The sequence below is a fragment of the Schistocerca serialis genome, chromosome 5, assembly GCF_023864345.2.
Source record: "Schistocerca serialis cubense isolate TAMUIC-IGC-003099 chromosome 5, iqSchSeri2.2, whole genome shotgun sequence".
In the NCBI taxonomy this organism is placed as follows: Eukaryota; Metazoa; Arthropoda; class Insecta; order Orthoptera; family Acrididae; genus Schistocerca; species Schistocerca serialis.
The window spans coordinates 229,540,342-229,563,263 of record NC_064642.1 but is presented as its reverse complement, the minus strand read 5'-3'; the positions used below and the strand labels follow the sequence as shown (position 1 = coordinate 229,563,263).

General features: G+C 40.5%; 1 protein-coding gene across 1 annotated transcript in view; it reads right to left on the bottom strand.

The window, feature by feature from the left end:
- The window catches only part of LOC126482390 (probable cytochrome P450 301a1, mitochondrial), a 230,564-nt gene that overhangs the window by 153,022 nt on the left and 54,620 nt on the right, over nucleotides 1-22,922 (bottom strand). The window contains exon 3 of the mRNA XM_050106497.1: nucleotides 15,623-15,756. Within this exon, the coding sequence (XP_049962454.1) occupies nucleotides 15,623-15,756 (134 nt within the window). The remainder of the gene's footprint in view (nucleotides 1-15,622; nucleotides 15,757-22,922) is intronic.

Sequence of the window (22,922 nt, the reverse complement as noted above, 5' to 3'; positions counted from 1 at the left end):
AAAATTTTCAACATTCTTCTCTAGCACTACATTTCAGATGCTTCGATTCTCCTCTGTTCCACTTTTCCTACAATTTATAATTCACTACCATACAACGCCGTGCTCCAAATGTACATTATCAGAAATTCCTCAAATTAAGGCCTATATCTGATACTAGAAGACGTCTCTCGGCGAGAAATGTCTTTTTGCCTGTGCTAGTCTGTATTTTATTTCCTCCTCACTTCATGTGTCATGGGTTATTTTGATTCCAAGGAAGAAGAATTTCTAAACTTCATCTATTATGTGATCACCGATTTTGATGTTGTTTCTCGCTATTCTCATTTGTGCTACGTCTCATTACTATCGTGTTTCTTCAGTTTACTCTCATTCCGTATTCTGCACCCAGTACTGAGCCGTGGCGCCATCTCTTTATCTCTGTCGCCAGCCGTGTGTTGGCTCTTCGCCTTAGCGTGCTTTACTGTGGTGTGAATGGCCACGCGGTGCTTAAAAGGAGCGGGCTCAGAAGGGCTAGGAGGTCGGTTTTCAGCGACTTTGGAGGGAGTAACACCGCTGAGTGGGTCGGTGCGGTGAAGCCACGTTGGCGTAGCTGAGCTAGGGTTGTCAGCATCCACCATGGAAGCCGTTGCTGTCCTTGGGCTTTTAGGCTTGTGTGTGGCTGTGTCCTGTCCTGTGGCATGACGCAGTAACTCCAACTTTCATGCTGCTGTTACAGATGGCGTCCTTCGTAGCGGGTTCGCCGTTGTACGTTCTGTGGTCCGAAATACCAAGTTGTTGGCAGATATTTTTCTGTTGGAAACGATGCCATGTTGTGACTGCACAGCCTTACTTTCTGGCTCAACAGTGCCCGAGTGCTGCCCCTTCAATACTGCTATGCATATTTAAATCAGTTCCTTGTGCCTTTAAAATAAGTATTCTGTGGTCATGCTAGGCACGTAACATTTAACATGTTTTAACATGAAACCAGTGAAAAACTCTAAGCTCCAGTAGTTCAGTTAGTGATTCTTAAACTACATTTAGCCCAGGAGGTGTCGTTCTATACTCTGTAAATTTCAAATCTATTTGCTGCGCGTTACTGGTATTTGGTGTTACTTAGGTTAGTTAGGCCTGTTAATCGCCCAGTGTTTCTATAACATGAGTTCTGTGGTGAAATACTGATATGTTGCCCACTTGCGCTATGGTTATTTGAAGAGGAAAAGTAGAAACTGGCTCATAATTAAATTAACTTCCTTGTTTGAAAGTCGGTCTATATGAGCCACAGTATGAGCTATGTGGTATTTACCGAAACAGTTGGTTCCTCTGATCAGTTAATTTAATATTTGCTACCTTAGATTATTGGTGAGAAAAAGGATGACGACTTCACAAGAGTCATATTTTGGGTTTCCCTTGTTCTATACAGTGCAACTTCTTTGTCTGTGTCGTGTCGGAGGCTGCCTTAGGTATTGATGCCTTTAGACGCATGCTCTCTCAAGGGGCTATGACTCAATGTTGTTGAGAAAGCGCCTTCCCTGAGAAAAAACATTTTAGTTGTAAATCAAGCTATTTTAAGTAACAGGAAGTAGAGGGTACTGATTTCGCAGGACACATCAGGCTGCAGAGTAGACAACCTTTAATTGCTGTTTGAAAGATTTTGATTTTTCTATTTTTCTCGAAGATATGTTTGTTTAAGTGCTGTGACATCGGTCATACTTGGTCCCCTTGACATGGAATTGGTTATATCCTTGCGATAATTAATTTTCTTACGGAACTGAGTTTTTTTTTAACATGGAGTTTAAATTATGTTGTAGTATAACTTCACGAGCCGTTCCCATTTGTTCACGTTACAAGAGTGATTTTGTTTTACATTGAGGCGTTCATATGTAAATATTCTATTTTTCGTACGAATTTACGCTTTTGATTATTGTGTGTTATATTTCACGGGCTAGTCGCCGGTGGCTCCGAGTTATAATTTCAATATACTGTCATTTTTAGTTTGTCATTTTATTCTTACATTTTGTTTGAACAAAGTTTACCGGGTGCTGCCTGTGCTGATACCTGTGAGTTGTGTTATTGTGTTGTGGTAAATAAAGGAAGTAAAAAGCGTATTGTATTGTCTCCTTAAATAGGTCTGGTCCTCTTACTCCTGGAGCCATGTGCACTGCACAAAAAACCTTTCGACTAGACAGTGAATAAAGATTAGATGGGTAGATCAGGTAACTAATGAGAAGGTGCTGAACAGAACTGGGGAGAAAAGAAATGTGTGGCACAACGTGGCTATAGGAAGAGATTGGTTGGTAGGACACATTCTGAGATATCAAGGTATCATCAGTTTGGTAGTAGAGGAAAAGGTAGGGGGGGGGGGGAGGGGGGGAATCATAGAGGGAGACCAAGAGATGAATTCAGTCAGCAGTTTCAGAAGAATGTAGGTTGCAGTAGTTACTCGGATACGAAGGGGCTTACACAGGATAGGGTAGCATGCAGAGCTGCATCAAACCAGTCTTCGGACTGAAGACCACAATAACAACACACCCTAGAATTCTTCTTCAACTGCTTAAGACGTACCTGTACATTAGAAATAGCATGACTTGCATATTAATACTATTGACATAAATTACACCTCTATCAGCATTTGTTGAGGACCACAATTTCGAAGCGCAATTGACATCCAGATTTAACATTTACACTTGTACATTGTCAGGTTAGTTTATTAAAATACACGCTCCTGACTTATTCGCACTACTGAGATAAATGAAATGTTAGTGCATGAGCCCAGTTGGTTATTTGTAAAGTCTCCTACATACATATTTGTTGGTTTTGTGACATTACAGAACACTTACGGGCACTGCTGATGATCTAATTTGCGCCTGTCGTCAAGAATTACCAACATAAAGAATGTTATTCCAACGTCTAATGACATCAGAAACACTTCCGATGTCAAAATCTGTGAGATATTAAAGTGATACCAAAGTAGGGTGTTAGCTACATCCAGGTTGTTAAAAGAGTGGTCACTTTTTACTGTTACGCAGTGGAGCACTTGGGGAAAACTGTATTCGTTCCATATCTTGTGTTCAATATGATTACATTTTTGCCTCATTAAAGTGAACATTACTGAAAGAAATGAAATTTACTCCGGTGTATGTCAGATACGTGAGGGGGGGGGGGGGAGGGGGGGAGGTCGGCTATTGGGGAATCTAGTATTCCTTTCATTCTTCCATAATTTATTATGAAGCTTTTCTCTCATTAAAATAAGGGTTAGAGGGAGAAGAGACCGAGACGAAGCCGTTTAATTTAGAGAGCTGTTTAAAATAGAGATATGATGTGAGCTATAGGGAATGCCAGTTACTAGGGGTGGTGTCAGTTGCTGGGGAAGACTCTATTCCTTTCAATCCCTCAGTAATGTATTGTTGATGTTGACACATTAAAGTAAGGATTACAATGGGAAAGGAAATTTACTGTAGTGCATAAAACAGAGAGGTGGTGCCAGTTACTGGGAAGATGTTAGCTCAGGGGTGTTTCAACCACTGCGGAGATTTCAGCCACTGCTGGTATTTGCTGCTGTGTTGTCAGTTAGCCATTAGTTTCAGCTGGCGGTGAAAACTGTTTTCCTCTCATTCCATCTAAGGTATATCATAATGTTGTTGCCTCATTAAAGTCGGCATTACAGAGACGTAGAGAGAGGAATTTTACTGTGTATATAAGGCTGAGCGTCCACTGGAACCGTATTCGTCCGATTAGTTGGACGGCCTTGTACGACAGCACGCGGCCAATTAATGACAAGACATATAGCGGTGTAGGAACGCGGCCACTGCTGACGGTCGGATCGTAGTGGCTCTGAGCACTATGAGACTTAACTACTGAGGTCATCAGTCCCCTAGAACTTAGAACTACTTAAACCTAACTAACCTAAGGACATCACACACATCCATGCCCGAGGCAGAATTCGAACCTGCGACCGCAGGGGTCACGCGGTTCCAAACTGACGCGCTTAGAACCGCACGGCCACACCGGCCGGCGGATCGTAGTGAAAAGGGATTGACCGGATGTAGCTGTTGCAGGCGAGTGGCTGTCGTTGCTTGTGTGTGGGTAAGTTTCGCACGTAACTAGCAACGATGGATGAAAAGAAGCTTAGAAGTTTTTTGAAGGAGAACACGCCACCCTTCGAACAGCGAGTTTAGAGATATCACCACTTCGGCCTACAGAGGAAACTATGGTTGGAAGTTCCAGAGGACATGAGTGTGGAAGCTAAAAGAAAACATTAAACATAATGTAGCAAAAATATAATACTGTGCCATCCTATATTGAATATGTGATAAGTGGTGCACAACGTACAGTCAAAACGACTGTTTAGAAAATTCTGGAAACTGTATTTAAAAACAGAATTGAGAAAAAACTAAAATACTTCACAGTTCTATAATCCCGTCTTTCCAACGTCTGTCGTACCATGTTAGTGTGGCTTGGTGACAGAAAAAGTGTCGATCTTGGAAAAAGCATATTTTGTTGTATTTTTCTACTGAATTCTCTGCTCTCTTTGTACATCTAAGTCAGGTTCAAAGCACTCCATTCAGTAAGGCTGTTTCAAAAATTCTAGAGACTCTATTTAAAATCAAAATGAGAAGAGCACCTACAACCATACATTCACCCTATGTAACTAGTATTTTCTAAAGTACACAAACTACTTTCATCCATGCACTTCCCCTGAGCGAAATAATGTCACAAATTTATCTCGTGTGGTTTACGCGGCACTGACACAACAACTGCCGCCGAGAGAAGGTTATGTCGATTGTGTTAGATGACAAATGAATGCAGATACTTGTCTCAACCCTTCGTGTGAAATGTGACGTTGTGTAGCCAGCATATACATTCGACTACAATGTCCAGATTATCAGACTCATCAATTTAATCACCAGTTTGCTGCAACTTCCATTGTCATTATTCTTAGAAAGACCCCTGTTGAAAGCATTTCGCTGTGGCCGAAGTTTTGACAGTACGAATGGTCTCACCAGGTGAGTCTTGGACTCACATGCTTCACGCCTTTTGGTTGCCAGCCGTGTCTCTACTGTTACTCGGCTACAGTTGACGAGCTCCATTGGTCAGTCGTAGTTGTACAGTCCCTCGGACAACTTCTAAGTCAGACAAATACCGCTCCAGTGGACGTCCCGGCTAAATCAGAGGGATATCAGCTGCTGGAGAACCGTCAAATACTGCAGGTGCCAGCCACTGGTGAGACATCAGCTACTGGGGTATCAACTGCTGGACTTGTGGGGATGTCAGCTACAGGAGACAACTATGTTCCTTTCATTCTCTCTGAGATATATTATGTTGTTGCTTACTTACAGTAAACGTTATAGAGAGAGGAATTTTACTGTGAGAGAGATGATGTTAGCTGTTGGGGTGTCAGGTACTGGTGGAGGTGTCATTTAGAAGGGAAAACTGTATTCCTTTCACTCCCTCTGTACTATGTTCTAATGTTCTTCCCTCCTTGAAATAAGCATTACAGATAGGAGTTTTAGTGTCATGTATAAACCAGTGAGACAATTTTAGCTACTGAGGAGATGTCAGCTACATCGTGTGTCAACCAACTGGGAAACTTCAGCTACTGGAGGTCTCAGCTGCTGGGTGTGTGGGGATGTAACCTACCGAGTGAAGTCAACTACAGAGAAAAACTGTATTCGTTTCATTTGCTGTAAAATATGATATTGTTGCCTCATTAAAGTGAGAATGAGAGGGAGTTCGAGAGAGTAATTTTACTGGCGTATATATCAGGGAGATGATGTCTGCAACTGGGATTGTCAGCTACTGAGGTTTCCGGCTACTTAGGGAAGTATCAGCTAATGGATAAAACTGCATTCATTTCATTCCCTTTGTAATATGTTTTAATGTTGTTTCCTCTTTAAATTGAACATGAGTGCGAGTTAAAGAGAGGAAATTTACTGCAATTTATAAACCAGGTACTGAGGAGTCAGCCAGTTGGGAGAGAGAGAGAGAGAGAGAGAGAGAGAGTTAAAATTTACTATAGTTTATTTAGTAGAGAAAAGAAATTTACGGATTAACGGATTATAATGATGCAGGTGAGACACACGTGGGAAAATTGTGTGAAGTTTATTGATATTGCTTGCACACATGTCAAGAGAGAGTTAAAATTTACTATAGTTTATTTATTAGAGAAAAGAAATTTACGGATTAATGGATTGTAATGATGCAGGTGAGACACACGTGGGAAAATTTTGTGTAGTTTATTAATATTGCTTGCAAACATGTCAGTTGAAATTAATGCTGAGGCAGCATAGTAGATGAGGCAGCTGTAGAAATATTGTACACAATTTTTGAATGTTGTGGGGAAACTGATCACCTTGCCCCTGGGACAGTACAACTTGTCCCAAAACCATAGCCGGTTGCCCCACAACAGGACATGCGTTTCGCACGAGGTAAATAATTCTGAAGAATTCCGTCTACACCACTTGCTGATTCAGCAAGTGATTCGCTCTGTTTGAGAGTGGAACAGGAAAGGAAATGCGACGTAATGGCCTCTGCCATCGCCCTCCAGCATACAGTGGATTGTGGATATGTATGTAAATGCAGATCCTTTTTCAAATTAGAGTAAAACACACACACACACACACACACACAACCACGCCTATGCGCCTGTACGGTGCTGGCTGAACGAGCAGTGCCAGTGGTGTATGACTTTCAGCAAGTGGACTAGCTTATGGTGGTTGTTGTGTCAAGTGGGGTGGGTAGAGAGGGGGGTGGGAAGGTAGAAGCCAGGGAAAGGTACTGGGTCTTAGTGGCTAGTGGCTAGTGGCTTGGAGGGTTTGCATCTAGGAATGCAGAGATGGACGGGTGGCAGTCACATGAGCTAGTCATGTGATTCACGGTTGTCAGAACCGGTGGGGAGCAGTGCACTCTGAAAGTGATGTGGGAACGTGAATTGGGAGGGAGTGACAGAACAGAGGAGGGAGCGAACAGTTGGCTGAAGGGTGTGGGACAGTGGGCCATCGGAGACTGAGGCCAGGACAATTTGGAGAGCGGATGAGTTGTTCTCAGGATAACTCCCATCTGCATACATCAGAGAAGCTGGTGGTGGAGGGAAGGATCCAGATTGCCTGAATTGAGAAGTATCCGTTGAAACTGAGTGCGATGTGCTCAGCTGTATGTTGTACCACCTGATTGATAAAACTGTTCTTGGCATCAGTTTGGCGGCGGCCATTCATTCTATTTGACAGCTGTACAGTGTTTGCAGTACAGTTCGTGTATGACATGGCTGATTTAACAGAAGCCTGGCCTCTGATTGGGTGGGGTAAGCCTGTGACAGAACTGAAGCAGGAAGCGCTGGGTGGGGGGACTGGGCAGATCTTGCACCTTGGTCTACCCCAAGGAATGGCTCCTGTGGCAAGGAGTTGAGAGAGGGAGTGACATACTGATGAAATAGGATGTTGTATTATTGGGTAAATGGAGGAACAACACTTTAGGAGGGGTTGAAAAGAACTTTGGTAGGGTGTCCATCATTTCAAGGCACAATGAGAGAAGAAGTCTTGACAGTGTATACAGCTTTATTGGTCCTGTCCAGGGTGATATTTGGTGACGAGATTGGCCCACATTTGTATTTAATTATTGAATTCTTGGCGTTAGCGGGAGGATTCGTGACGTATGAGTATATCTCACTTGAAATCTGTTTATGAACTAGGTATGGGGGTACTGCCTGTCTGTGAAGGCCTTCGTGAGACCTTAAGCATACTTGGCAAGGAAATTCGTTTCACTGCAGATACATCATCTCTCCATGGCTAAGTTGTTTTGGAGGGATTTTTTGGCTGGAAGGGATGACAGTTGTCGAAATGCAGGTGCTGCTGATAAGTAGGATTAATGTGGATGGAGGCATTTATGGAGCCACCAATCAGGTCTAGGTCAAGTCCTGGAGAGCAGCGTATTTGGTAGAGGAGGACCATGTGAAGCAGATAGGACAGAAGATATTGAGACTGCAGAGGAATGAGGATTGGGTGCCTTGAGCCAGAGTCCAGATCATGAAGATTTCATCAGTCAATCAACCCAAATCACAGAAGAAGTTGGGAGTTAGGGAGGCCAAGAACGTTTCCTCTAGATGATCCATAAACAGACTGGCGTAGGATGGTGGCATGTAGATATTGACGGCTGTGCCACGGATTAGTTTGCGTATCTTCTCTTCAAAGAAAAAGTAGTTGTAAGCCAGGATTGGTAAATTATATAAGGAATGAGTGTTCTGTTTCGAATTTAAAAGACGTTATAGCAAATGGGTGGTGGGTCTACAATGTAAAAGATGTTGACAAAGGTAATGTTCGTGAAGCGTGCACAGCTCGTGTTCGTGCCATTTATTGTTTGTCATCTTCTATTACTGTAGTGCCGCCTCGTTTTCTTATTCTATTTACTGGGGTCACGAACGTCCTGCCTTACTTGCCTGTGAGTGGCAGCAGCAGCACGTAGCGATAAGCGCACTGTTGTGCCTTCTCTGGAGCGACCGATAGTATTTCCGGATCGTCGTGTGTCTGACTAGTCAGTTGGAGATGGACCAGCAGTGCACTCGGGATGCAGCAGCAGTGAAGTCGAGGACGGAACGCCGGTGAGGTGCGGACAGCCAGTGCTCGCAGATCGCTGGCGACGCACATGAACTGTCCAAGAAAGGGAGATTGGAGTGGGACGACTGTTGGTTGGTCGTTCGGTTGGTCGTCTCATCGGCCGGCGTATATTTGGTCCTTTCACTACTTCCATGCCTGGGAGTTGGTCAGTTGGCGTGGAGCAGTGACAAAATCTCCACGGCGCGTAGTTTAGTCGGGGCCACTGGCGGCCTCTACGCGCGGTCAGAGTGTGTAGGGCTCTTCCCATTGCTACGAGGTCTGTGGCTCACTGATTCTTGACACGAAAGTTGAGTGTTGACATAATCTACCAGCAAGTCATGACTGTTCACATTGTGTCGTTTGGATTTCGATGTCGGCTGTTGCGACATTCCAGCAAGCAACAACGTGTGTTTTCAAGTTGGCAAATTTTAGCCACCCTCCAGTGGAGTTTAACTGTACTTGGTTATTTTGAAATGAAGTGCACCAGCGAAGTGTTCTGCCTTCTGGCCGTTAACGTTCAGGTTACCTGCCCTGGCCGTTGACGTAAATTCAGGCAGTGTATTTTCCTCATCGTGTTTTCGCTGTACAGCACAGTGTGTACTTGATAGCTCAATGTATAATTGGTTTTTGGCGGCAATACCTTCTACGTTTTTCCATTGAACTCCCTGTTGCGTGCTGGTCGGGGTGGAGCGGAAGTTATCTTGTAGGTCGGTCCGTTGACTGTCTGTTGGTTGGATTGTCGTCGGATCGAGAATGATTGGGCCGACTGTCCGTCTCACCTAAGTGAGCATTAGTGTTTTAATCCCATTCCGACCATCGGAAACTTCTGAACGCCGTTGGGTGTACTGCCTTTTCTTATTTGTTCTTGTTGTTTGTATTTGTACGACTTCTAGCCGATTTTTAAATTAAGGTTGTTTTGCCCTTAAGACGTAAAATTGTTTGGGCCTTCAGCCTAATTTAAAGATCTGTTTTAAGTAAGGCTTTTGACCTTTTTAAAAATTTAATTTGTTGAGTCTTAAGTGATGGGCCTTCATCTGAATTTGAATTAAAGTTGTTTTGCTCTTAAGGTGTCAGATCGTTTGGGCCTTCAGCCTAATTGAAGAAATTGATTTACGGTAAGGCCTTCTGCCTTTTAAATTTATGATTTTGTTTGAGTTTTAAGTTATTGGCTTTCAGCCGATTTTAAATTAAGGTGGTCTTGCCCTTAAGGCATGAGATTGTATGGCGTATTCCGACGGTTATTAAGTTCCAAAAATTAATGCTGCCTGTTTTTCTTTTAATTTTATTGGCTCTTGTAATGTTTGGTCAAATAAATAAAATTGTATGTTCGAGTGTAACTGACAGCCGCTTACTTTGGCCACTTTCCACAATTTAAACTACCTGTCCTGTCCTGCGGGTTGAGCAGGGCGTCTCAGTTCGATTGCTGCAAGTCCATTGGCATGAGGGATACTGGTGTATAGGTAGGTTCCTTCAATAGTAATGAGTAGGGATCCAGGCGATTAAGAGCCTGGGATGGTGGAGAAAGGCGTTATTATCTAAGGTTTAGCAGGCTAGGTTCCAGATAACTTGTTGGAGGTGTTGGTCAACAAGAGTGGAAATTCTTTCAGTGGGAGAAAAACAACCAGCTACAACGAGGCATCAGTGATCATTGGATCTGTGGATTTTGGAGAGCGTGTGGAAGGTGAGTGTGCAAGGTGGTGATAGGATACTGAGGGAGATGTTCTGCAAATGGCCTATGTATTTTTCATGCATCGAAGATTATGCTGGTCTTCTGTGATGGGATCACTATAGCCGAGCTCGTAGGTGGTCAGGCAGTTGGTGGAGGCCTTCTGTCAGATAGTGACTGTGACTCATTATGACAGTGGTGTAGCCTTTGTCTGCCAGGAGGATGACTAGGTCAGGAACTAATTTCAGGATGTCCGTGGATATTCTTTCTTTTGCTGGAATTTTAGTATTATTGGGAACGGATCTGAACAAGGATGGTGAGCCCATGTTGAAGGTAAGGAATTCCCGGAAGGTGACGAGGGAGTATCAACAATCCCTCCAACAAATGCCAACCTAATCTCAGTTTTGAACCTTTCCTCTTTCAGTTCATAGCACTATCCAGCAGGGGCACTCTACCGTCAGACACGGGAAAAGAAAATAATCGTGGCGTTTGAGGTGTGGTTCTGTAGGAGGATGCTGAAAATTAGTTTGAATGATAAAATAAAGAATGAAGAAGTTCTCTGCAGATACGGCGAGGAGAGAAAAACGTGGAAAGAATGGAAAAAAATATATTTAACGAATAACGCAAATGTTACTCTGAGATGAAAAGGTTGGCGGGCCACATCAAACTTATCACAAGACAGTACTCACAAAAAAGAAAGAAAAATGATTTGCTTTGATTTTAGGCTTGTAGTGAACATCCACATTTGTAGCATGACTTTTCGGCTTTCACATCGTGTATTGGGGTACGATTTATATTGTTTGTCAAAGGTGGCTATAAATGCATTATGTTGGCTAATTCTCTTTCTTTAGTGAAGAGAAATACGGACTTTTGAAAGTCCCTGTTAATGAATCGCCAAGTTAAATTTCGCCTATGTTATGGTGTGATTCACTTGGTGGCAAAACGAATACACATGTAATGCAGTAAAACGTACATCATATGTTCTTCATTTTTATCTTATCGAACCAAAGTTAATTCATTATATCCATGGAAGAAATGTAGACACTGTAAAAACTGGAAGAATGGGCTATACAGATACGACACCTCGGTTGAACATCCCGCAAATCGCATTAGAGCGACTTATCAAGCAAAAGCTTGAAAACAAAGACTATCGTGTTAAAAGGTATTGGCCGATAGAATTGTACCTTTACTTTATAACAAGAAGTTCAATTAGTCATATATTGTCTAAAGTGAAACTGAACTTTTTGTACTGAGAATTAATAAATTTCGACATTCAGACAATGAACTGTCTGATGCTAACAATTTGCTTCATCTATCTGACAACGATAGAAAAGTATGTTTAGAGCGTGTGAGAGGACTTTTCAGGCGGCGTCAAAAAGTTTACAAAAGCCAGAAGCTATTGGACTTAATAAACTAACACTTGACAGATTTTTGACTTGCTGCGTAGTGTTATACATGAGTGCAATCTTATAAGGGATAAAATATTTAATAACGATGCCACTGGAATATCAGGGACTCTTTTTGTGGTGCAGACTGTCACCTAGGCTGACGGAGATGACACTGTGACAGTGAAGATATGCTTTACTGGATGTGGCGTGTACGTCCATGCAATGTTAATTTTCCCTAGGGAACTGATAAGACAGAAATTCCAGACTAGTCTCCACCTTGTACAGTATCAGTAGTTCACGAAACAGGGTGGATGACTAAAGAAAGGGCTAGCTTTAGAATGGTTCAACATTTCGCATCGTCGACCCGTGTGAATAAACGAAATTCACTTCTGCTCATGCTAGACAGAAATTTGACTCACACAAGAAGTTAGGAATTAACGAGTGTAGCAAGGGATAATGGGCCCTTACTTCTCTGTTAGCCACCACACATCTCTGACAGGCTCCAGCCATTGGGCTTAGCCTACATGAAACCTTTTAGCAAATACTATGACGACGAATTTCTTAAATGGCTGAGATCAGTCCTGGAAAAGCGAGCACATTATTCCAAACGGCGGCCTTGTTTGACAGTGCATATTCGCAGTATTCAAAAATGGTTCAAATGGCTCTGAGTACTATGGGACTTAACTTCTGAGGTTATCAGTCCCCTAGAACTTAGAATTACTTAAACCTACTAACCTAAGGACAACGCACACATCCATGCCCGAGGCAGGATTCGAACCTGCGACCGTAGCGCCTAGAACCGCTCGGCCACTCCGGCCGGCACTTCGCAGTATTCAATGATGTCACTTGCTGTTAAAGGTTTTCGAAAATCTGGAAACTTGTTTATTAAAAGGAGCGTCTTTAGAGTAGATTATTTCATACCATCAGCAGCCACTGCGAACTACCAAGGCCGCCATACTCGTCTAGCACAGCAAGATTGGAGGTTCTATCATAGGCTACTCCTACAACACAATCATCGAACATGTTTCCTTGACGAATATCAATGTCTCCAGAACCTAACCTCCACATTTCCAGTTCATGTGCCAATTAACGACACCAAAAGTAAGACAGAAAACCAAAATAGTGTCAAAGAAAAGAGCCAAAACACTTATTTTGACCTCTCCTCCTTTTGAGGGGGAGCTAATAACGCAGAGGCTGAAAAAATGGGAAACAGATCCAAACCAAACAAACATAAGTCTGCAAAAGGGTGACTTGAATTAGTCCAAGGAATCCAGGAAAGTCTGAGTTAAGGAAAAACTGCATTAAAAATACGCAGGAAGAGAAGACATGCTCGAAAACACCATCAAAACTACGGAAGCTGTCTTCATTCAATAATAGCGGTATATTAGAAGAAGCCAATTGATGTCTTATTGTCTTGACGGCTCTGAAGAGAGTTTGATAAAATGTAGCGTATGCTTCACGTAGGCTCACAATCCGTGAGGAGGGGGAGGGGGGGGGGAGTCGAGAGTGGTGAGGACGATGTTTTATGTGAAGCATAAAATCTTATATTTTATAAGCCACTTGTAAATACGTGTTTATATGTGAAATATATGTAAACCGTTAGATTTTCATTTATGGCTAATTTTGTGTGTGAAATATTATTCCACATTTTTGCCCAACCCATCTAGCAAAGCAGAGCACATTACCGTTTTATAATTTTCTCAATAAAAATGTAAAGTTGTATAATTAAGCATTGGTATGGTGTGATTATATAAAAATAATACTATTCTGAATAGGTCTGAACAAATTTAATAACGACTTACTAGTTTTTGAACCGCAAAATGAGTGTTGAAAATTAAGAACCCCATTCCGCCACATTTTTCCCCTACTAGTGAGTGCATCGTATCTCTTCCTCTCTTCAGAAGAGAGCATTCGCTACTATCACTTGGAACCAATACAGAACGCTGGAAGTCTCCCACCCTGTCACTTCCTTCCCATTAAGGCATATTTTCTAGTAAACTTACATCTACTTCTACATCACACTCTGCAATCCACCTGTGTGTCACAAAGGCTGGCTCTGATACCACTAATTGATCCCTGTACCTTGTTTCACTCGCGAATGGCGCTTGGGAAGGATGGTCATCGGTAAGCCTCTGTAATGGACCTAATTTTCCGAATTTTCTCATCGTGGTCATTAGGCGATATGTTTGTGAGAGGAATTAATATGTTATCCGACTCTTCTCGGAAAGTCCTCCCTCGAAATTTCAATAGTAAACCTTTCCGTGATACACATCACCCCTCTTATAACGGTTACCTATGGAGTTTGTTGAGCATCTCAGTAACGCTCTTGCACCGACTAAAGGATCCCGTGACGAAGCGCGCCGCTCGTCCTTGGATATTTTGTATCATTTCTATCAGTATTACCTGGTAATTGATGTACAATGCTCAATAAGTCATTTAACTTGCATTGTCTCCCCTATAATAGCGCCCCAATCTCCTGGGACTGTCAGATTTGCACTTCTTTCTCCATATCAATATATTTTATCAATTTTTTTATTTCCACTGTTTTTTCTCCATTTTCTCATCATCTGGACATATAAACATCTACAATGGTCTTTTCCATTGCCTTAGTTTCAATCCTCAGATGAATAGTTTCGTCGCTGGTTTCCTTGTTAGTAACCCGCCCTATTGCCTTACTTACTACTTATTCCGATACGAACATCTGATACACCATTCACTGACCTACCGCTTTTCAGAGCTTCTAATGTAAATTCATTAAATGATGTAGAGCAATTTACTAAAGAAAGGAGAAAGTGTGGTCATTCTCTCATCGACTCAGAAACCTATATCAAGTTTCCCTATGTACCACTCCGTTTAGATTCTCCAGTTTCCACATAGCTTTAGATGTACCGATGCTCAGAATGACAGCTTTATTCTTCGTCTCTTCGTCCTCCTGATATGCCCAAAGGGAGCAAGCTCCACCCAGAGATCTAAGTTACTTCTGAAATTGATCATCACAATTTTTTGTTAGAGTTCTGCGTGTCCTGTGGATTCACTTTGCCTGTCTTTTAATTCATTGGTGTCTATTGCTTGGAGCTCACTTTTGATGATTGCCTTCGCTGTTTGCTCCACGTTTAGGGAAAACTTGTCTCCTCAATGACGAAAGGATTCACTCAGCGTCTATAAGATTCTTCGTCGTATTTTAAGAAGGCTTTTGACAGACCTAAGATGACTTCTTATATCGGAAGCCTCCAGCCGCTATGACTGATAAAAGAAGCTGTTGGCATCAGAGCTAGGAGCCAGGAGACATGGCTTAACTACCCAAGACTGTCTAATGCCTGCCTTACTTACTTTTCAGTCCGACCACGTCTCTCGTGTTCTTCTTATCACGTTGTTCAGTTTTGATTTCAGTAATACTGTATATTACCCGTCCTTCACTAAAGGATACAATAGTTTTCTGTGGTACACACATCTCATGAAATTACCACGACTGAAAAATCAGATAAACTAGAGCTGGTACGGGAGGTTATCAACAGTAGTTCCTCGCACACTACATTCACGAATTGAAGAGGAAGAGGTGGAGTGATGCACCAGTAGTACCCTCTGTGAAGTGATGTGCCTATTATTGATGTATATGTTGACTGGAGCCTTGAGAGCAGCATGGAAGACATGTCTTGATAGGTGAAAATCTATCATGATTGCTAGAGGAAAGATTGGGTTTGGGTCCGAGTGCAGTACACAGTTTTAATCCGTGGTAAGTTTCAAAAAATAGCCCATACTCCTCTTCTGAGTGTAAAACTGATGCCACAATGACTCGCTTAACTTTCGAAACGGGATATTTCAAAGCCCAGGCCGTGAGATGCACTTCGCATAGCTTTAAAAGTAGTAGCTTTATATTTATATAAGGTGTTTTCAACGAAGACCAGCTGACTGACAGTACGAATTAAGTTTGAAAGACACTTGACTTTGGGGAAAAAGCAGAATCATTTAATTGTGACAGCTATGATAAGTGTAATCTGTATACTTACTTTCTCGATATCATCTGCATTAAACAACATCACCACTGTCGGTTTTCCAGGAAAACCATCCAATTTCACTATGTCTCCGTAGTAGTCCCTCATCGCCTGAACTACTTCAATAGAATCTTTTTTTGCCGTTTCACCTGTAAGTGGAAAAAGTAGTTCTAGTTAGAAAAATTCCTTTACTGATCAGCATAGATACAAATAAAACATCTACTAGACAATTCTCTGTATCAAATAGGTTCATCAACAACAACCGTTCTCCACTCGTAAAAAAGACAAGTGCGGAACGATTAAATTATGAATGCTACACAGTTATCTACAAACTGCTTCACTTAATAAGCATAGTTTACGAAATTTCTGTTAAGTTAACACTCTTTCCTTTTTTCATGAATGAAGAGCTACTTTTCTGTATATTTGAAGATGGCCATTGCCTGCCGAAACCGATGATTTCCGTTAAAATTTTCTATGATAATGGTTGTGAGTAAAGATTTTGTTTATTATTTGGAAGACTTTTCGAACATAATTTTTATTTTCTCTTCAACTCGTTACATGTTAACAAGATATTTTGTTAGAGCTAATGACAAAAAATAATAAAACTGTATTTAATCATAACATGATACACACATTCATTTTCAGGCGTAAAAAAACATACTCGTTTTCATTCTTAAGAGACGCTGTACCTCAATTACACATTCTACTTGAATTACGTAACTATGTCACACACACACACACACACACACACACACACACAGATATATATATATATATATATATATATATATATATATATATATATATATAGGGTGGTCTATTGATAGTGACCGGGCCAAATATGTCGTGAAATAAGCATCAAACGAAAAAGCTACAAAGAACGAAACTCGTCTAGCTTGAAGGGGGAAAATCAGATGGCGCTATACTTGGCCCGCTAGATGGCGCTGCCATTGGGCAAACGGATATCAACTGCGTTTTTTTAAAATAGGAACCCCGATTTTTTTATTACACATTCGTGTAGTATGTAAAGAAATATGAATGTTTTAGTTGGACCACTTTTTTCGCTTTGTGATAGATGGCGCTGTAATATTCACAAACGTGTAAGTACGTGGTATCACGTAACATTCGCCAGTGCGGACGGTATTTGCTTCGTGATACACTACCCGTGTTAAAATGGACAGTATACATATTGCGGACAAGGTCTATATCGTGTTTATGTATGGCTATTGTGAACAAAATGCCCAACGGGCGTGTGCTATCTATGCTGCTCGGTATCCTGGACGACATCATCCAAGTGTTCGGGCCGTTCGCCGAATAGTTACGTTATTTAAGGAAACAGGAATTGTTCAGCCACATGTGAAACGTCAACCACGACCTGCAACAAATTATGATGCCCAAGTAGATGGTTTAGCTGCTGTCGCGGCTAATCCGCACATCATAGCAGACAAATTGCGCGAGAATCGGGAATCTCAAAAACGTCGGTGTTGAGAATGCTACATCAACATCGATTCACCCGTACCATATTTCTATGCACCAGGAATTGCATGGCGACGTCTTTCAACGTAGTGTACAGTTCTACCACTGGATACAAGAGAAATTACGGGACGATGACGGATTTTTTGCACGCGTTCTATTTAACGACGAAGCGTCATTCAGCAACAGCGGTAAGGTAAACCGGCATAATATGCACTATTGGGCAAGGGAAAATCCACGATGGCTGCGACAAGTCGACCTTGGCAGGTTAATGTATGGTGTGGCATTATGGGAGGAAGGATAATTGGCCCCCATTTTATCGATGGCAGTCTAAATGGTGCAATGTATGTTGATTTCCTACGTAGTGCTCTACCGATGTTACTACAAGATGTTTCACTGCGTGACAGAATGGCGATGTACTTCCAAAATGTTGGATGTCCGGCACATAGTTCGCGTGCGGTTGAAGCGGTATTGAATAGCATTTTTCGTGACAGGTGGATTGGTCGTCGAAGCACCATACCATGGCCTTCACGTTCACCGGATCTGACGTCTCCGGATTTCTTTCTGTGGGGAAAGTTTGTAACCTCCCCACCGAATTTTAAAAGAAATAAAAGACAATACTTAATAGAAATGGGAGCCGAGTGTAACCTCCCCACAAAAATTTACACGAATGACAACATTATTTATGAATACTAATGGACATTGCGCTATGCGTAACCTGCCCACAATGAAATGTACTGACAATGGGAACAAAAATGTGAAATTCGCAATCTGACTCAAATATAAATTCTTCACCAAAAAATTAAAGTCCATTCAGTGACAAGAAAATTCAATTAAACCGAAACATCGGTCTTTGGCCCTGTGTAAAACAATCAGAATTAAAGTCTTACCTCAGAATAACTGGATATCAAATTTCTGCTCTTATTTCTGCGCACGGCTTGGAGGAACTGCATTGCAAATAATAATATTCCTTTTTTCTGTGAATTTACTGAAATTTTTCTTCAAAAGAAGTGGAATGAAATGGGAAGTGCAACGAAATCTTTAGCTCAATAAAAAATAAATTTTTTGAAAAATGCTTTTGAAATAAAAATTATTATTGGGGGACTTGTTGGAGAATAATTACAGTAAATAGATTTTTACATTATCTAATGATTATATTAATTAATAGTGTACCTCATTCAGCATCTTGACCAGTGTTGCCGACCGCCTACATCACACAACCGCACTGGGCTGCTACTACTGACCGACCGCTCTGCATGACGACTACTAGCGTACTGCACTGCACGACTACACAAAGCTACAGACTCGCAACGACTGCCGACAGAGAACTGAGAACCGCTCGCAACACTCGCGCGGTCAAGCGCAAACTCTCTGGTCACAGATGCTACAATGCCTCGCTATCGCTGCTATGTTACATACGTGTTTCATAACCCTCCACTGGGGGGGGGGCAAAAATTTGGCAGCGATGGTGAGTCATTTGGACTTGCCAAGCGCGGCAAAATTTTTCTTTAATTAACAAAATTCTTCAACTTACAGAATATTTAAACGTTGTGCACACGCACTAAGTACAAAATATATCAGACAATGACAAATGTGAGTACAAAACATAGTAGCAAATCAGAAAAAATGCATATACAAATTATTTGACAGATAACAAAGTGCACAGGCACTGAAAAAATTCTTTAGCATATTCAGAATAAATAAACAGACTGGTAAGAAAAAATATCATGATGACAAGTGACATAAGTGTACTCGCATTGGAGTTCAGCGAATCGAAAAATGTATAACCTATGAACATAAATGATGTTACCAAAAAATTTTTTTCTTTATGTGACAAGAATCAGGATAGGAAAGGGAAGGATTGCATCATGGTTGTAGCACTTTAGATTGCACACAGCTGTTCTGAAAGTCCATATCTTTCCACAGAAGTACAACACCAAGTGACACAACTTGAAGTTCTTTTCCCATCAGAATTTATCAGTGTAGCCAAGACACTGAACTGTCGTAGTAATGTTCCATGTTTTCATTTTGGCAGTACATTACGTACACCAAACCGTGGGACCATAATAATGTCTTCATCGCTCACGGTGGTGGACAGCATGTCGTGTCAACACCACTCTCTTACAAGGCACACCAACGTAGAATTAGTGCAAAACCAAATATAGTGCTCCATGATCACTAGGATAAACAGGACAAATGGACATTGCAATAATTCAGGGTAGTTAGCTCATGAGGTGAAGGACATTATGTCACATACCATTGACAATTACAGTCTTCATTAGTAGTTTGCGGCATTCATAGCCCAGTTATTGAACATTTCTGTACTAAGTATGCAGTATTACAGAAAAATGTTCATTAATTGTTTTACATAGAATCAGTAGCCTTCTTTTCCTGGTTACAAAGTATTATGAAATAATCGCATTCTTTTCAGTTACAGAGTATAATTAAGAATCATTAACCTTCTCCTAATTACAGTTGATTAATCATTTGTCATTCCAATAATAATCATTAGCCTTTTCCTAATTACAAAGCATTATTAAACAGTCACATTCCTTTCTGGTTACAAAGTATCAACATTGGAAACAAGAGCTAATCAATGGCATAATTAATAACAATTCGTGGAGTGACATTAATTATTGGCACTCAGTGGCCAGCAAGTATTGAATAGAATCATCATTCAGTATTATTCAGATTATTACGAAGTCATTATTAAAAATCAGCTAATTAGTCATAGCATTAATAATCATGGGCATTATAAGTACTCATTACAATAAACAGTGTTCCTCATTCAGTAGTATCCAGATCATTACAAAGTCATTATTAAAATCAGTTAATTACAATCAAAGCATTAATAATCACAGGCACTATAAGTAGTCTCATTACAATAAACAGTGGCAGTTATTAGCTAGTGACAAAGCATTATCTTAAATATATACCTTTTTTTTTTTTGTCTCATTAAGAAGTCATTACTCAAGTGACGTACTATTCAGAGCTAATCAGTATTATTCAGAATTGTCTCAAACTGGTGTCACTATTTGGGACTGGTAATACCTTTTTTTTTTTTTTGTTAGCAATGCATTGCGTTGGGATCGATAATTAATTGCTGAGGCATAACACTATTTGCTTTTGACCTATTGCTGCGAACGAGGATAGGTAACGTCATTCGTCATGAGTCAGCTGTAGCAAGGTTATGTAACAAGGCAGTATATGTGATCACATTTATAAATGATAAACACAAATGGGTAAAAATACAAAAAAAATGCAAGTACTAGAACAGGTATAATAAGTAACAGGTTTAGCAAGTATCATGAAAAACTTCTCCTGGAAAAAAATACAAAATGGATTATTGGCCTGAAAGAAGAAACGCATACTATGCTGAAAAGTAGTGAACGTCGAATTAACAGGTAGTGAAATGTGTATAAAAATGTGTTCCATAGCTGTCCTTTCCAAAACTTTCCGTCATCCTACTATGCAATATAACACCTGCTGTCAAAGCAAACTGCAACAAATACTTAAATAACTACATAGCATAAATATAAAACTTCAACATTATCCTCATCTGTAAAGAAAAAACTTCATTATCAATCACTTCATTATCCACATTATCATAACTTCATTATTATCATCACCTGTAAAGAAAAACTTCATTATTCATAACATCATATCCTTCATCATTATTCATCAGTATTCATTATCATCTGCAAAAAATCACTTCATTACTCATTACATAACTATTCCTTATCTCTAGCATATTTCATCACTAAAACTAAGATGTGTAGTTCAGTCTGACAGCCTGCATCAATCACCTTGTATTCTGAAAGAAAAAATTAGTTAAGACTGCTATTCTGTGATGAGTAATGTATATTCTTGTTAATGTTTGTTAATCCTGATCCATTTACTCTTCCTCATAAAGTTATTGCATCTCCTTTCGTTCATTCCGTAGGTGAAATTCCCATTTCTGTTGGATTTATTTCTTACATACATCATTTCTTTCTGAAATTGATGAACAGAGATTAATGTCTTGCATTTAAATCATATACCCACTAAATAATGACTGGTTTATGGTAACATACTTAAGCATACAGCATAACATGACAGAAAACGTAATATGTCAAAGACATTGACAGTGTTCAGATGCAAAATATACACAGAATAATACAATGCAGCAGCAAAAAAAAAAAAAAAAATGTGAAACAGTCACGATGTTGAGATGTCATAAGGCAAAAAAAATGTCAAAGTCGACTGGTGTGTGTTATATCTTAACTATTTCATAGTGCATACAAACAAAACTGGAGTACAATCATATACACAAAAAAGTGGAAAATGTGCACGGTCTGATGTGTAACGACAAGAAAAGCGACCTGCTAACCTTACCTTGCCGGGCACTTGCCAAGAAAAAATACGATAATCATCAGTAATTAGTCACGTGAAATAATTGCATTAGTAAATGGCATCATAGTGTGTTGAATAATACAGTGGTTTCACTCAATAAACGGTTTAATGTTTGAGATATGGTGATTGCCTTTCGATTTTCTAGTTCTCAAAGTTTCGACGTGTACAACATTGGGGTGAGGGATGCTGCGAATCCGATACGGACCTGCGTATAGAAGTTCAAATTTACTGCACTTACCTTTTAATTTGCTGGATAAATAGTGTGTACGTACTAGTATCTTCTGTCCAACGTGAAAGTCACGGCGTGTACAAACCTGTTTTTGCTGTCTTCTCCGGCGCTCTGCGGCACGTTTGATGTTGTTCAGCGCAATGTCAATTATTTCGTGGTGTCGTAATCGACGAGATGTAGGAAATGTTATTAATTCTTTAATTTTGTTAGGTGGTTCAGCATTTTTCAGTATAACAGACGGAGATAGCATAGTGGATTCATTTGGAATGGAATTAATTACATCTTGGAATGAGAATATGTGTGTGTCCCAATCAATATGTCTTTTGTGGCAGTATATTCGGCACAGTTTACCAATTTCTTTCATTAATCTTTCACAGGGGTTCGAAGAAGCGTGGTACTTGGATATATAGATCGGAGAAATGTTTCTAGCTCGTAACATGCGTGTCCATACGCTACTACGAAATTGTGATCCATTATCAGAAATTACTTTCATTACATGCCCTACATGAGATAGAAAATGTTTTACAAATGCTTTCGAAACAGTTTTAGCAGTAGCTTTGCGTAATGGAGTGAAAGTAACAAATTTTGAAGTGAGCTCAACAGCGACAAAGATGTAGCAAAAACCTCTGTTAGTTCTCGGAATCGGACCAAAAATATCTACTGCGGCCATATGTCTTAATTTAACAGGTACAATGGGATATAAATGAGGAATATGTGAAGTGGTGTCTGATTTAGCTTTCTGGCAAATTTTACAAGACGCTAAAACTCGTCGTATACGTTTTTCCATGTTAGTAAAATAACAGTTCTGTCTCAGTATAAGAAAACATTTTCGTGCTCCGTAATGTGCGTAGCTTAAATGAATGTACCAAATTAATTTGTTAACCAGTTCGTCAGGTATGCATAATAACCAACTGTTGCTGTCAGGATGAGAGCGGCGAAACAGAATGTCATTGCGTACTGTGTAGTGGTTCCTAATCGTAACATTATTCTTATCTTGCCAAAGGTGTTTAATTTCTTTCCACACATTGTCTTTGTTTTGTTCTTGTGCTATGTCCTGTAATGACGATGAAATAAAGTTTTCAAATGCAACTTGCTGAATGTACATGACACTGAAATTTGTTTTGCAGAAGTTGGTTGCTACGTCTTGCTGATTGTTGCCGAGAGAACGCGATAGTGCGTCTGCTATAACATTTTGTGTGCCGGGAATGTGAACTATTGTAA